Source organism: Rhinopithecus bieti, unplaced genomic scaffold (genome assembly GCF_001698545.2).
Source record: "Rhinopithecus bieti isolate Rb0 unplaced genomic scaffold, ASM169854v2 scaffold_28517, whole genome shotgun sequence".
Taxonomy (NCBI): Eukaryota; Metazoa; Chordata; class Mammalia; order Primates; family Cercopithecidae; genus Rhinopithecus; species Rhinopithecus bieti.
Window position 1 is genome coordinate 848,558 of NW_016813121.1, and position 14,799 is coordinate 863,356.

The 14,799-nt window shown below is 33.8% G+C and overlaps 1 protein-coding gene across 1 annotated transcript in view; it reads left to right on the forward strand.

Moving 5' to 3' along the window:
- Positions 1–14,799, forward strand: part of CD2AP (CD2 associated protein) — a 160,302-nt gene that overhangs the window by 133,665 nt on the left and 11,838 nt on the right. The window contains 4 exon segments of the mRNA XM_017847680.1: positions 4,503–4,615; positions 6,254–6,355; positions 7,437–7,622; positions 11,471–11,533. Coding sequence (XP_017703169.1) covers positions 4,503–4,615; positions 6,254–6,355; positions 7,437–7,622; positions 11,471–11,533 — 464 coding nt within the window.

Genomic DNA, 14,799 nt, shown 5'->3' on the forward strand with positions numbered 1-14,799 from the left:
GTCTCTTCTGTGATGTTAATACTTAAAAAAAGTATTTTGACTCAATTACAGCCTCAAATATAATGTGTGAATCTAGCCTTTTTAATATGTTTTAGAAAGTTGAAAACATACATGAAAAACGTATTGAAAATTTCATTATTATGTACCATAATAATTTGAGGTGAAATAATAGAAAGTGCACTGACTTTGCTGTTAACAAAAGGGGTTTTATTTATTAGTTGATTGCTGATAGAAAGTTTCCTAATGTTTTTTCCCTTAACTAACAATGGAACGATTCAGTACATGTATATGTCTACTGGAGTACCTGACATGGAAGTTATTACAAATGTTATTTTCCTTCTTTCCTGCCTCCTCCATTGTTAATTAAACCCATCCCGTTTTGTTTTTGTTCTAATCTATAAAGGATATAAATCCCTGACTCTATTCTCAGATACGATTTTCTTATTTGTAAAGTCATATGTAAACATTTATGTGTATATATAAACTATGTATATAAATACAGACTCTGACTTTTGTACATGTAAGAAAGACATATCCAGAACACTCAGATTTTCTCTTTTTTTAATGACATGACATAACTTTTTAGTTTCTTCATATATATTATCATAGATCATGTAGTTTTATAAATATCAGAGCTGTTAAAAACTATGCTTACAAATTTTTTTTCTCTGTTACAAACACTTCCTCAAATTGGTTTAAGGGAAATCTCAGTACCACTACTAATTAATAGTAAAGCTTGTGTGGTCCATGTATTTCTAAAATCGTACATTATCTGTAAAATAAAATTATCTTCAACTTAGTTTTAAAATACAAGATAGAAAATTTTATAGTAACATGGCTATTACATTAAGAAAGCCCAACTGATGAAGTTTCCTTACAGTGTAGTATTTTTATCTTTTGGTGGTTTTTCTGTGGTAAGATTTTCTATGATTAAAAGGCAATTTTATGCCTGTGATCACAGCACTTTAGGAGGCCAAAGCAGGAAGATTGCTTGTGTCCAGGAGTTAGAGACTAGCCTGGGCAATATAGCGAGACTAGCCTGGGTAACATAGTGAGACTGTGTCTCTACAGAAAAAAAAAAAAAAAAAGCTGGGCATGATGGCACACCCCTGTAGTCCCAGCTACTAGGGAGGGAGGCTGAGGTGAGAGGATTGCTTGAGGCTGAGAGTTGGAGGTTGTAGTGAGCCTTGATCATGCCGTTGCCTTCCAGCCTGCATGATAAAGTGAGACCCTGTCTCAAAAACAAACCAAAAAAAAGCAATTTTAAAGAAACGTATTATTTGACGGTAGCATTCATTGTTGAATAAGGAAACACATTTCTTTTTCTTCTGGTTTATTTGATAGTTGATCTATTTTTTAAAAATTTCTTTTCCAATATTTACGCATTTCTTCTGGAAATAATTTATGGTGGAATTTTCTAGTAGGTACCTGTTGAGTAGCATATACTATAAAAGTCAGCCTATATCTAAACTAGAATTTAAAAAAAATTGGTTTCTAATAGTTTCCTTGATCATGCCATATTAAAGACTTGTAAGTATCATATAAGGCATTAGTGAATTTTTATTTATGTATGAAATATTTTAAAGATAGTATTGAGTCATATTTTTATAGTGAGATATTTTAAAGTAATATTTAACATATTTTTCTTCTTTGATACCATAGAATTAAAATTGATTTTCATCATTGTAATTTCTGTCGTGGGCTAAAGACTAAAACTTGACTAAAAGTTGATTTAATTTTAGTTATAACTACATTATGAGGTATAACATGCTGATTTATTACTCTGGCCTCTTAAAGCACTAAGCCATCCTTTTGGAAGCTGTCTTGGTGTTCAGTGAGTAATAAAACAGGACTTTCTAGCTTAATGCCTATTGAAATCAATACTAATATTAATTTTTCCCTTTGAAAGACAAAGGAGTAAACCTAAAATCGAATACACATCTTGTGTAAGTTAGATAACCTGCAAATAGTTATATGCCAAACATTGAAATGGTTTTATTCATTCTACAGCTGTTCTTTTTTCCTGTTTTGTAAAATAATTATTTTGATTTAGTCTTTTTTCTAGACATTCCTATCCTTGACTTTTCTTTCCAGATTTTGTTTCCTAGCCTGTTTGCCATGTTTCCCTTCTTACGTGTCAGGAAATTATTCTACCCTTCTCCATTTTGGTAAGATGAAAGTTTATAAAGCAATCAAAATAGTATTTTCAATATAAATAGGTGGTGCACATTGATTTTTCTTTGTAATTTTACTGAAAGTGTACTTGTCTGTCTGTCTATTTATTCTAACCCTTTTGGTTTTCCATTTTTAGAGAAAATGAAATTCATTTTGGAAAAGTTTCCTGATTTGTTTAAAATATTCTTTTGATAATTTTTTTTGAAGAAAATTGGCAACCATAAAAATCAGTTTATTTTCTCTCCAAATTGGATATTTCACTTTGATTTTTAAAAATTTTATGTGTTCCTAGCAACATGCAGATTGTAAGTGGCTGGCAGAGTGACAGATGTGATTGCAAAAGCCAAATGATTGTCATGCCTGTTATGCCATGTGTACAGCGTAAATCCATTGTTACCCCTCTTAGGTAAATTTATAAGCATTTAGATAAGTCATGAGTCCAAAATGTGCACTGTTCCTTTTTACTAACCCAATGGCTTAAATGGAGAACCTGAGAGAGTTTTAGAATAGTAAAGTTACTTGTCTTGGTGTCGTAGTTCAAAACTGGACATACAGAAGACATTTTACACGAGCATGGTGTATAATTTTGTAAATCTATGTTTTATTTACCCTTTCAGTTTCATTTTTCTTTGTCTTTTCCTGTGTTTTTCTGTTTGTTTCTTTTCTTTCTGCAAGTTGCTTAAATATGCATTTGAAAATAATCTCTATAGGCTGAAATGATTGGATTGTACTTGTTAAGGCTTTTTCTTTGTGGATTGTTAATGCACACATCAGTGTAAAAGGAATTTTCACCCTTCAAACTACAACATATTTTAACATCTTTTAAGAATACTGATTGTTTTCTTTATGATATTTACAAATAACATGACATTTAAACATACATTTAAATTCAACCTTCACATTATATAATGCATTTTTCATTGTCATTTATTATTATGGTTTGTTATATTTCATGATTACTTACAATTATCTAAAGACTCAAAACAAATATTAAATCAGGCATATTAGAGTATCTGTTTTAATGAATCAGCTTAGTAAGTTGATACAAGTGAGAACACACAAAGAAATTGATAGAAAAAATTAAGTTATCAGCCAATTCTTCTAATTGTTATAAAATGCATATTACTAAACAGTGATGCCTCTTTTTCTGCCTTACCTTTGTGTCCTCCATCCCTTAAAAACATTCTCTAAATAAGTAAAGTTGATGAATAAATTTTGTGGGCAGTGATGAGTATCTATATCTTTTTAAAGAAACAAATAACTGAGTTAGAACATATACATATCTGATAGAAAGTATTATAAACACCTAGGCAGATGGTAATGTGAAGAATTAATGCAGATCTGGACGATTAGACCAAAGGAATCTACTATTAGGTAGAAAATTTTGGCTGTGGTTAATATCCTGAGTTTGGAATCTGAGTTAAAGGAAGGTTATATAGAAAATGGAAGTATCTGTAGTAGTTTACCTTTTGGGTTCTTGATTCATATATAGATATCTGGGCTTCAGAGTTAAAGACATTTCCTTTAGCAAGACTTCTGAATCATCTAGAAAAAGGCAAAGTATTATATATCATTGTTTTAGAGTAGATTTGTCCTGAAACCCAAGTTACCGGGTCAAAGGTCTGCCAGCCTTTGATGATGAGGAAGTAAGTTGGTAATCCATGTAGCTTTTTTTTTTTTTTTTTTTGGAATCTGATTTGCCTTAGATTTGAAGCCATCTTATGATTGCTAAACATGATAATGTCTAAGCAAAGGTGCAGTGAACTATAAACAGTTTGAGTCCCACCTAATACTGTGCACATACATATACACATAAAGGTACATTAAATCATGCTTTTGCTTTATATTGAGAAACACAAATCGAAAGTGGCAGGGTACCAGATAAAGTTTAATTCTTAACATTCGAATATTCTACTTCTTGAAGTTCAAAACAAGTTTACATGCTGATTTTCTGAGATCTTGTAATTTATTATGAGTTTAAGAAGTAGATCTTTGTTAGGAACTTGATGAGTTTTTTATGCTACTACATTTTATGATACAGATTTTCACTAAGAGCTTTTGTTGAGGTCTAGGTCTCTACTGGAAACAACCTTTATAGTGTTAATGAAGTCATATACTATATAAATGTATCAGGTAAAGAGGATTTTTTTTTTCTTTTAAGGGCGAGTGTTGTTTTCCAAATGCATATGAAAAGCACAGGTCAATTTGTGAATTCTTCAAAGTAGTGGTACTCTTTTAATTTATAGTTTGTCCAAAACTGAAACATTATTTTTTACCTTTAAAAGGTACAATTCTCTTAGTAAATAATGTTTATTTTTATTTTCTAGATGTTGTAAATTTTGATGACATAGCTTCCTCAGAAAACTTGCTTCATCTCACTGCAAATAGACCAAAGATTCCTGGAAGAAGATTGCCGGGCCGTTTCAATGGTGGACATTCTGTGAGTTCACCTAATTGTCTTAAACTACAGTAGATTTAGCAAATGCAGAGTCCATTTGAAGATAGAGGATTTGTAGCTCTACCTAAGTTTAACAATCGGGATGATAACTGTTATACTTAAGTGGCAAATGCTAGTATTTAAGGAGATAGAGGGAGAGAGCTGTGTTCATTCCGACAGGGTCTGGAATGGAAGGTTACAGAATCAGAAGGAAATTATCATGAGGTTGTAGCCACAGAGCACAGGGTCAAAGGGTGACAAAGAAAGAACCTGTTTAATTTGTCTTTCAACAACAGTTACTAAAATTCAGCAGATACTCACTTTAGGAAAGATTGAGAAAAATTTTTCCCCTGAATGGTTCAGTTTTTTTTTTTCTTTTCTTTTTTCTAAATTTTAAAAATTAACTTCAGTGGATACATAATAGATGTGTATATTTATGAGTTATGTGAGATATTTTGATACAGGCATGAAATGCATAATAATTATATCAGGGTAAATGCAGTATCCCATCACATCAAGCAATTGTCTTTTGTGTTACAAACAATCCAAATTGTCTTCTTAGTTATTTTTAAGTGTACAATTAAATTATTTTTGACTGGTAGTTACCCTGTTATGCTACCAAATAATAGGTCTTACTCAATTTTTTGTACTCATTAACCATTCCCCTATTCCTACCACAACCCAACACCCTTCCCAGCCTCTGGTAACCATCTTTCTGTTCTCTGTCTCCATGAGTTCAATTGTTTTAATTTTTTTAGTGAGAACATGCAAAGTTTGTTCTTCTGTGCCAGGCCTAGTTCACTTAAAATAGTGTCCTCCAGTTCTATCCATGTTGCAAATGACAGGATCTCATTCTTTTTGTGACTGAATAGTATTTTCTATATGTACCACATTTTCTTTATCCATTTGTCTGTTAATGGACACTTAGGTTGATTCCAATTCTTGGCTATATTCTTGTGAATAGTGCTACAATAAACATGGGAATACAGATATTCCTTTGATAAACAGATTTCCTTTTTCTTGGTATATACTTAGCAGTGCTGGATCAGATGGTAGCTCTATATTTAGTTTTTTGAGGAACCTGCAAATTTTTCTCCATAGTAGTTGTACTAATTTACATTCTCCCCAGCAGTGTATGAGGGTTCCCCTTTTCTCCATATCCTTGCCAGCATTTGTTGTTACCTATCTTTTGGATAAAAACCATTTTAATTGGGGTGAGGTAATAACTCATTGTAGTTTTGATTTGTATTTCTCTGATGATCGTTGTGAAATATTCATTGTTTTTGTAGTACTTATCCTCATGTCTAAATGTATTAACTTCTTTGTATGCTTTTTCTATATTGCCTGGAGTACTGGTGGTAATGTAATGTTAATATATTAGCTCTTAAACACTATAGTACTTTTAAAATTACCTAAATGGAGAAAATCCTTGCTGCTAAGAGGCAAGCTGTTTTTGCCCTCAAGATACGCAAATATGTTATTCAGCTTGAAAGTATGTAGCATCCTATTAATGATAATGGGATATCAGCAACAGTAGCAGCTGAAAAATCCATAAAAGTTACTTGTTTTATTATCCAAAGACTTACCACCTTTTCTTTTCTTTGGTCTGTTATGTCTCTTCACTTCTAAAAAATCATTTAGCCAACTCACAGCCCCGAAAAAATCTTGAAGTTACCAAAAGAAGAAGACAGTGCCAACCTAAAGCCGTCTGAATTAAAAAAAGATGCATGCTATTCTCCAAAGGTGAGGTGCATTGTGGGTTAAGGTTTGTTGACTTTCTGGGATTCTTTGTGGACATCAAACATAGGTAATTTAAGGTATTCTTTAGGAAGAACTATTTCTCCTGCCAAGAAATGAAATAATTACTGCTAAAAAATTGAGTTGTTTAGCTTTGTCAGACTATTTTCTGCAAATGCTTTTGAAAGAGCTTACATTTTAATTGAATAAAATAAATATTACATATTTCATATTTTTAAAGGCATAGATCTCTGCATCTATTTCATTTCTCCATTAAACATATATTCTTAAGGTCAGAAATGAATACTTGTGTAGTATTTACCTAGCTTGGTGCTTAGTACAATAATTAAGCATTCAGTGTATACTGGAATGAATGGCAGAATACTGTATGTACATGAATCCTTTCATCTGTTACGTGTGTTAGATGTCTTGTCAAAATTTTTACCATTTTTATTTAACGTAGTTTCACCACAACTGACACACATTTAAGGTCATTTAGGTTTCCTCCCAAATTATTTCTCTATTTCATTTCAGGGCATTTTTGTCAGAATGTTTCCAGTTTATTAAATACACTTACTCTGATTCTCTCAGCTGTCAGCAGTCTTTTGAAATTCTATTAAAGTGACTTGCTATTTTTTTTAGTGAAATAGTTATGAGGTGTCAGGCTATGGACTCATTTTAGTGACTCTTCTTGAACCTATTAAATTGTTCACAATTACTTTTAAGTGAAGCTCTTTGGACATTCCAAACAGTAAGTATTGAATATGGAAGAAAAAATAATACCTTTATAGTGATGTTACGTTCTTGCTCCTGTTTCACTAGGCGAACCATCCATAATATGCATTTGATGGATTTTCTTTTTTCCTTTTTTCTTCTGTTAATGAAATGGTCATTTCCTACAAAACCACTAATGATTATAAATTTATTCTTTAGTTGTCTGGCGATTTTCCAGTTGTGAACATCAAATTGCTTTTGAATTTCCAAATTTGCCATTTATCTTGAAGTACTTGTTTTCTTCTTGATGTAAAATCTTTTGAACTTAAATATAATATTAAAGTCAGAAAAAAAATTTTTTGTGTGTTTTCAGCCATCTGTGTACCTTTCAACACCTTCCAGTGCTTCTAAAGCAAATACAACTGCTTTCCTGACTCCATTAGAAATCAAAGCTAAAGTAGAAACAGATGATGTGAAAAAAAATTCCCTGGATGAACTTAGAGCCCAGATTATTGAATTGTTGTGCATTGTAGAAGCACTGAAAAAGGATCACGGGTAAGTAGCCCTTCTTTTCTCCTATGAGTACTACTTAACCCATGCGTAAATAATTTTTTTTCAAACCATATTAAGTAAAAATCTAATCTGTGGCTGGGTGTGGGAGTTCACTCCTGTAATGCCAGCACTTTGGGAGACCAAGGTTGGAGGATTGCCTGAGTCCAGGAGTTCGAGACCAGCCTGGACAACATGGCAAAACCCCATTTTTGCAAAAAAATTAAAAAAAAGAAAAAAAGAAAAAAAGAAAAAGCCAGGGTTGGTGGCACATTCCTGTAGTCCTAGCTACTCAAGAGGCTGAGGTGGGAGGATCTCTTGAGCCTGGGAAGTCAAGGCTGCAGTAAGCTATGAACATGCCACTGCACTCCAGCCTGGGCAACAAAACCAAGACTGTCTCAAACAAAATTCTCTGGTATGAGCAAATATATTTTTCAAAGGAATTTTCATTAACAGTGCTTTTCTCTTTTCGGCAAAAAAGTTAAATTGGTGAAGTTATTCTGGTAGCTGGATTGTGGAAAACGTACATACATAACCATAATTTTAGGCTGGAAATCTTCTGGTCAGATATGATTAGTTTTAAGCTACTGGGAAAATACTGTATTTTGGATCTGGTTATGTATCTATACATATAGTTAACTTAGTTTTCAGAGGATTTGATCAGTGCTTCTGCGAGGTTGAGTTGGACATTTATAAAATGAATGTGTTGGGATAGGTGATCTCTAAAACCCTTCCCTTAACTCTGAAAATTTTTTGGTGTGGTATATGTTGAGACATACCCTAGTTGAAAGTTAGGGACTTTTTAGAGCTAAAATAAATTTACAAGATCACCTATTATAGGTGAGCTCCCCTCTGGCTTTTAAATGAAGAGATAAAAGTTTGTAGAGATAAAGTTATTTAGCCAAGATCACACAGTTCTTAAATGACAGAGCTAGAACTCAAACCCATGTTATGTTTAGAGATCTTTTTTTTTTTATTTTTTTTTTAATGAGACAGAGTCTCGCTGTGTTGCCCAGGCTGGAGTGCAGTGGCTCGATCTCGGTTCACTGCAGGCTGCGCCTCCCGTGTTCACGCCATTCTCCTGCCTCAGCCTCCCGAGTAGCTGGGACTACAGGCACCCACCACCACGCCTGGCTAATTTTTTGTATTTTTGGTAGAGACGGGGTTTCACCGTGTTAGCCAGGATGGTCTCGATCTCCTGAACTTGTGATCCGCCTGCCTTGGCCTCCCAAAGTGCTGGGATTACAGGCGTGAGCCACTGCACCTGGCCAAGATCTTTTCTATAACCACTAGTATTTGAATTTTAAAACTTGTTGACATTTTAAGCATAATTCTGCAAAAGCCCAGTAGGTAAAACAAATTTTTTAAAAAAGCAGCTAATCTAATTGAATTGAGAGTGAGGGTGCTCATACCTTGTCTTCAACTTCCCTTCTAAAAAGATTTCTTGGAATACAGTATAAAAGTTATGGCCAAATAAAAAGTATAAAAGAACCAAAATAAAATCAAACACATAAAAGTTACAGCCATGTTACCTCTGAGCCTGATTTTATCATTTCTTTTCCAATTTTAAGTTGGCCTGGGAATCTTGTTAAAAACAATATTGAGATTAACCGTATAAGGTATTTGGAGTTTGTAGAACACTTTTACAGGTATTTCTTAGAAACAAAAACTGTATCTTGAATGTCTACTTAAAAATGTTATATATTTTATATGTTATGTATATAGAGAGAGTTTATAATTCAATACATGATGGTATTTCTTAGAATCCTTCAGTTTATCTGTTTTGAAAGATTCTTTTAGTAGATTCTGCAACATGCACATTATAAGCTGTAAGTTTACTTGTCCAGTAAATATGTATTAATTGCCACCCATGTACCAGTTAGAGAACTCTCCTGATTGGATTTTGTTGTTTTATATTTTTTATACTGTGCACTGTTTTACATATACATATTGTCTATAGATGCTCTTAAATTAGCTCTAGAATGGATAAAATATTTCTGAGATATATATATATATATATATATGTGTGTGTGTGTGTGTGTGTTTTAAAATATAAAACATTTTAGAAGTCTTTCCAAAGGTTATTTTCAGTATCTTCAGTTTCTCTGGAAAAGTGAAACTGGATGGCAGGTTTTTTTTTTTTTTTTTTTTTTAATATCTAAAAAACTTGCATCAGCAGGAGAAGGGATAAACACTGTTGATACATTAATAGAGAAATACTACACAGCATACAACAATAAAAGTAAATTTCTTTTTTTTTTTGAGGCGGAGTCTGGCTCTGTCGCCCGGACTGGAGTGCAGTGGCCGGATCTCAGGTCACTGCAAGCTCCGCCTCCCGGGTTTACGCCATTCTCCTGCCTCAGCCTCCCTAGTAGCTGGGACTACAGGCGCCCGCCACCTCGCCCGGCTAGTTTTGTATTTTAGTAGAGACGGGGTTTCACCGTGTTAGCCAGGATGGTCTCGATCTCCTGACCTCGTGATCCGCCCGTCTCGGCCTCCCAAAGTGCTGGGATTACAGGCTTAAGCCACCGCGCCCGGCCAATAAAAGTAAATTTCAACATCAATATGAATTAATCTAAATATTGAGAGGAGGGAGCAGGTCAGAAGCATACATGCAATCAGTGTATTTCATTTATATAAAGTTGGAAAGCATACCAAACCAGAAAGTATATTATTTTAAGAATACATTTGCATGTGACAAAATTAGAACAACAAAGGAATAATAACAAATATTATAAAACTTTCTCTATGGAAGAGAGAGGGAAATAGGATTAAGGAAAGAGGGTCACTTTTTGGGATATTAGAGGTACTGGTAATATTTTATTTCTTTAGTTGACTTGGAGTTCAGAGGTTTTTGTTTTACTCTTATAATAGCAGATCTTTATAGCTTAGATATCACTAAGAAATTATTGCTAAGAAGTTAGTTTTGAAACGTTACATAAAAAATTTTAAAATTCCTTCCTTATGTATTTTTTCTTCATGAGTTTTTTCTTTTTTACTTTTTCAAGCTGTTGTTTTACAGTATTCTCAAGAATTTTCCAAGTATATGTTGAGACTGAAAATGTCCGTACTTTTGATTTAGAAATTTGATATACTAACATATTCCTCCCATTCCTTCTGTCTCATTCCGCAATTTCTCCCACTCCTTCTGTCTCCAGAATAATGAATCAGCCAAACAAAAAACCTGGATATTTGGATACCAAACCACATATAAATATGAAAATTTCAGCAGCATGAAAATAGTTTAAAATTTGTGCAAAGATATAATATTGAATATTCACTTAAAGCTATAGAAAAAAGAACAACTATATGGAAAGATTAGAAGGGAACACAGGAAGATGAAAACATGAGTTAAGGAGGAGAAACTATTGGCTAGAGTTTTTTAAAAAATTTGTTTGGTTTTTAGATTTTAATGTGTTATTTAATTTTTAAAAATAGAGAAATTCAAAGTCTAGGTTATCTTATCAGATAAACTGTTAACTTGCCTTGTATTGTGATATGTTGCTATTCATTTTACTAAATTACTTGGGCTTTGAGGTTTCCAACCTGGAAAATGTATGATAGCTGAATATAGAAAATTTCTTCTAAAGGTTAGATATTATTTCTGTCTTCATGAGCTGCTCTGAATTTGCTTGATTTCTTGATCTCAGATAGATTTGCCTTGGTTTTGCTGAATTTTTAACTGTTGTATTGAACCATTCTAACTAGAGAATCTTACATTTTTCTTAATTAACATTGCTATTGCCCTTAAAAGGATTTTCCCATGAACTGGTGGGTTAGGTAACAAAAAGCCCGTAAACATCAGTCAAATAAATTATTTAATCGAAAGACTTAACAATAATAAGTACTTTGTTTTAGGAAAGAACTGGAAAACTGCGAAAAGATTTGGAAGAAGAGAAGGCAATGAGAAGCAATCTAGAGGTAATTCATTTCTTCCAGCATTGAGAGTTTAGTCAGCATAAACTGGATATGTTTTTCCCAACCCAACTGGATAATTGGTTTCTGTGCAAATTATGCTATACTACTTCAGTTGGACATATACACGATGTACTACTATTCAGTCACAAAAAAAGAATGAGATCCTGTCATTTGCAACAACATAGATGGAACTGGAGGTAATTGTGTTAAGTGAAATAAGCCAGGCATAGAAAGACAAACTGCGTGTTCCAACTTATTTGTGGGAGCTAAAAAAAAAATTTAAAAAATTGAACTCATAGAGAACAGAAAGATGGTTACCAGAGGGTGGGAAGGGTGTTATGGAATTAATTAGTGGCAAGGTATTCTTTTGAAATTGGAATCAGTTCTCTTAAACCCTGCCTCTGCTTTATCAACTAAGTTTACATGTTGTAAATCTTTTGTTATTTCCACAATATTCACAGCATCTTCACCAGCAGTAGATTCCACCTCACAAAACTTTCTTTGCTGATCCAAAAGAAGCAACTCCTCATTTGTTCAAGTTTGATCCACTTATAATTCTCATTCTTTTGCTATTTTTACCACATCTTCATTTATTTTCTCCACTGAAGTCTTCAACCCTCAAAGTCGTCCCTGGGGATTGGAATCATCTTCCAAACTCCTGTTAATATTGACGTTTTGACTTTCTCCTATGAATCGTGAATGTTCGTAGTGGCATCTAAACTGATGAATTTTTTTCCAGAAGGCTTTCAGTTTATTTGCCTACATTTATCAGAGGAATCACTATCAATGGCAGCTATAGCCTTCCAAAATGTGTATCTTAAATAATAAGAATTGAAAATCTAAATGTCTCCTTCATTCATGGGCTACAGAATGGATGTTGTGTTAGCAGACGCGAAAGTAACATTAATCTCCTTGTTCATGTCCATCAGAGCTCTTGGGTGACTACGGGCATTGTCAGTGAGCATGCATATTTTAAAATAATCTTTCTTTTTTTTTTTCTGAGCAATAGGTCTCAACCGTGGGCTTAAAATATTCAGTAAATCATGCTGTAAACAGATGTGCTGTTATCCAGGCTTTGTTGTTCCATTTATAGAGCATAGGCAGAGTAGATTTAGCATAATTCTTAAGGGCCAAGGATTTTCAGAATGATAAGTATGTGATGGTTTCCATTAAAGCTACCAGCTGCATTCACCCATTGACTTCTCTCTAGTTGTGGAAGTCCCAGATGATATCTTCTTTCAATAGAAGGCTGTTTTACCTCCACTGAAAATTTGTTTCCTGTAGCCAACTTCATCAGTGATCTTGGCTAGATCTTCCGGATGACTTACTGCAGCTTCTACATTAGCACTTGCTTTACCTTCCACTTTTATGTCATGGAGATGGCTTCTTTTCTTAAACCACACGAACCAACCTCTGCTACCTTAAACTTTTCCTCTGCCACTTCCTCACCTCTGTTCGGCCTTCAAAGAATTGAAGAGAGTTAGGGCCTCACTCTGGATTAGGCTTTGGCTTAAGGTAATGTTACAGTTGGTTTGATCTTCTATCTAGACCACTCAAACTTTCCTTCATATCAACAATAAGGCTGTTAAGCTTTCTTATTATTCATATGTTCACTGGAGTAGCACTTTTAATTTTCTTCAAAAACTTTTCCTTTGCAATCAAAACTTGGCTGTTTGGGGTAAAAGGCCAATCTCTTGACCTGCTGTGGCTTTCAACATTGCCTTCCCCTCTGAGCTTAATCATTTCTAACTTTTTATTTAATGTGAGAGGGATGTGATTATTTCTTTCACTTGAACACTTAGAGGCCATTTTCGGGTTATTAATTGGCCTAATTTTATTATTAGGCCTGTTCTGTCTCAGATAATAGGGAAGGCCAAGTAGAGGAGGAGAGAGAAGAAAGGCCGATCAGTGTAGCAGTTAGAACACACATGACGTTTATCAGTTAAGTTTGCTGTTTTATATGGATGCGGTTCATGACACCCCAGAACAATTACAATATTAACATCAAAGATCACTAATCACAAATCACCATAACATATATAATTACAGTGAAAACATTTGAAATATTGTGAAAATTGTCAAAATGTGGACACAGTGATACAAAGTGATCACATATTGTTGGAAAAATGACATTTATAATAGAGTTGCTCAACATAGGATTACCACAAGCCTTTGACTGTAGACAATGCAGTATCTGTGAAGCACAGCAAAACGAAGTACAGTAAAACCAGGTATCCCTGTAGTTCTCTCTTCTGTGCAGTTAAGCTATTTTCATTCTTTGCTCAGGGACAGGACTGGTGGTGGTGACAGATGTCTGTGGATTCACTGCCTCCCATTTTTAACTTAAGAGTTTATCTTAATTCTCCACTGATGATTGGGAATATCAACTATTTCCTTTATCTTTCTTACCTTTCTTTTTCTCCTCACCAATGTTTATCTTCATTTGCATTATTCTTTCTGCATATCTCAGAGAAAGTTGTATCCTACCTTTTTTTAGAGACTCTTCCCATTGTTTAAGTATTTCATACTCCCTTCTGTTTTTTAATCTGCCTCATTACTTACCCTGTTTCTTTTGTCAGCAGTTTGTGGAACAAGAGAGAATTTGGGACTTGCAGTTGGAAAACCTTGGCTCTTATCCTGAGAATCAACTAACTTTTTTGTTTTAAACTGTGTATTAGTTAGGCTTAGCATTTTCTGCACCTTATCTCATTAGACACACATAACAACATGTAAGGATTATTGTTCCTATTATAAGATTGAAAAAAGTAGGGTTCGGAATGATAGTGTTAGGCTGCTCTTGCATTGCTATAAAGAAATACCTGAGACTGGATAATTTATAAAGAAAAGAAATTTAATTGGCTCATGCTTCTACAGGCTGTACAGGAAGAAGCATGGTTTCTGCATCTGCTCACCTTCTGGGGAGGCCTCAGGGAGCTTTTACTCATGGTGAAAGGTCAAGTAGGGGCACACATTTCACATGGTGAGAAAGGGAGTAAGAGAGAGAGTGGGAGGGGCCACACACTTTTAAACAACTAAATCTTATGTGAACTTACTCATCATGAAGGGGGTGATCCAAACATGGATCATCTAAACACCCCATGATCCAAATACCTCTCACCTGGCCCAACCTCCAATACTGGGGATTACTTTTAATCTGAGATTTGATGGGGACAGATCCAAATCATATCAATGACTAACAGCAGTGGAGCTGAAATTTTAAATATATATATATATATATATTTTTTTTTTTCTTTTTTTTTTTTGGGTTT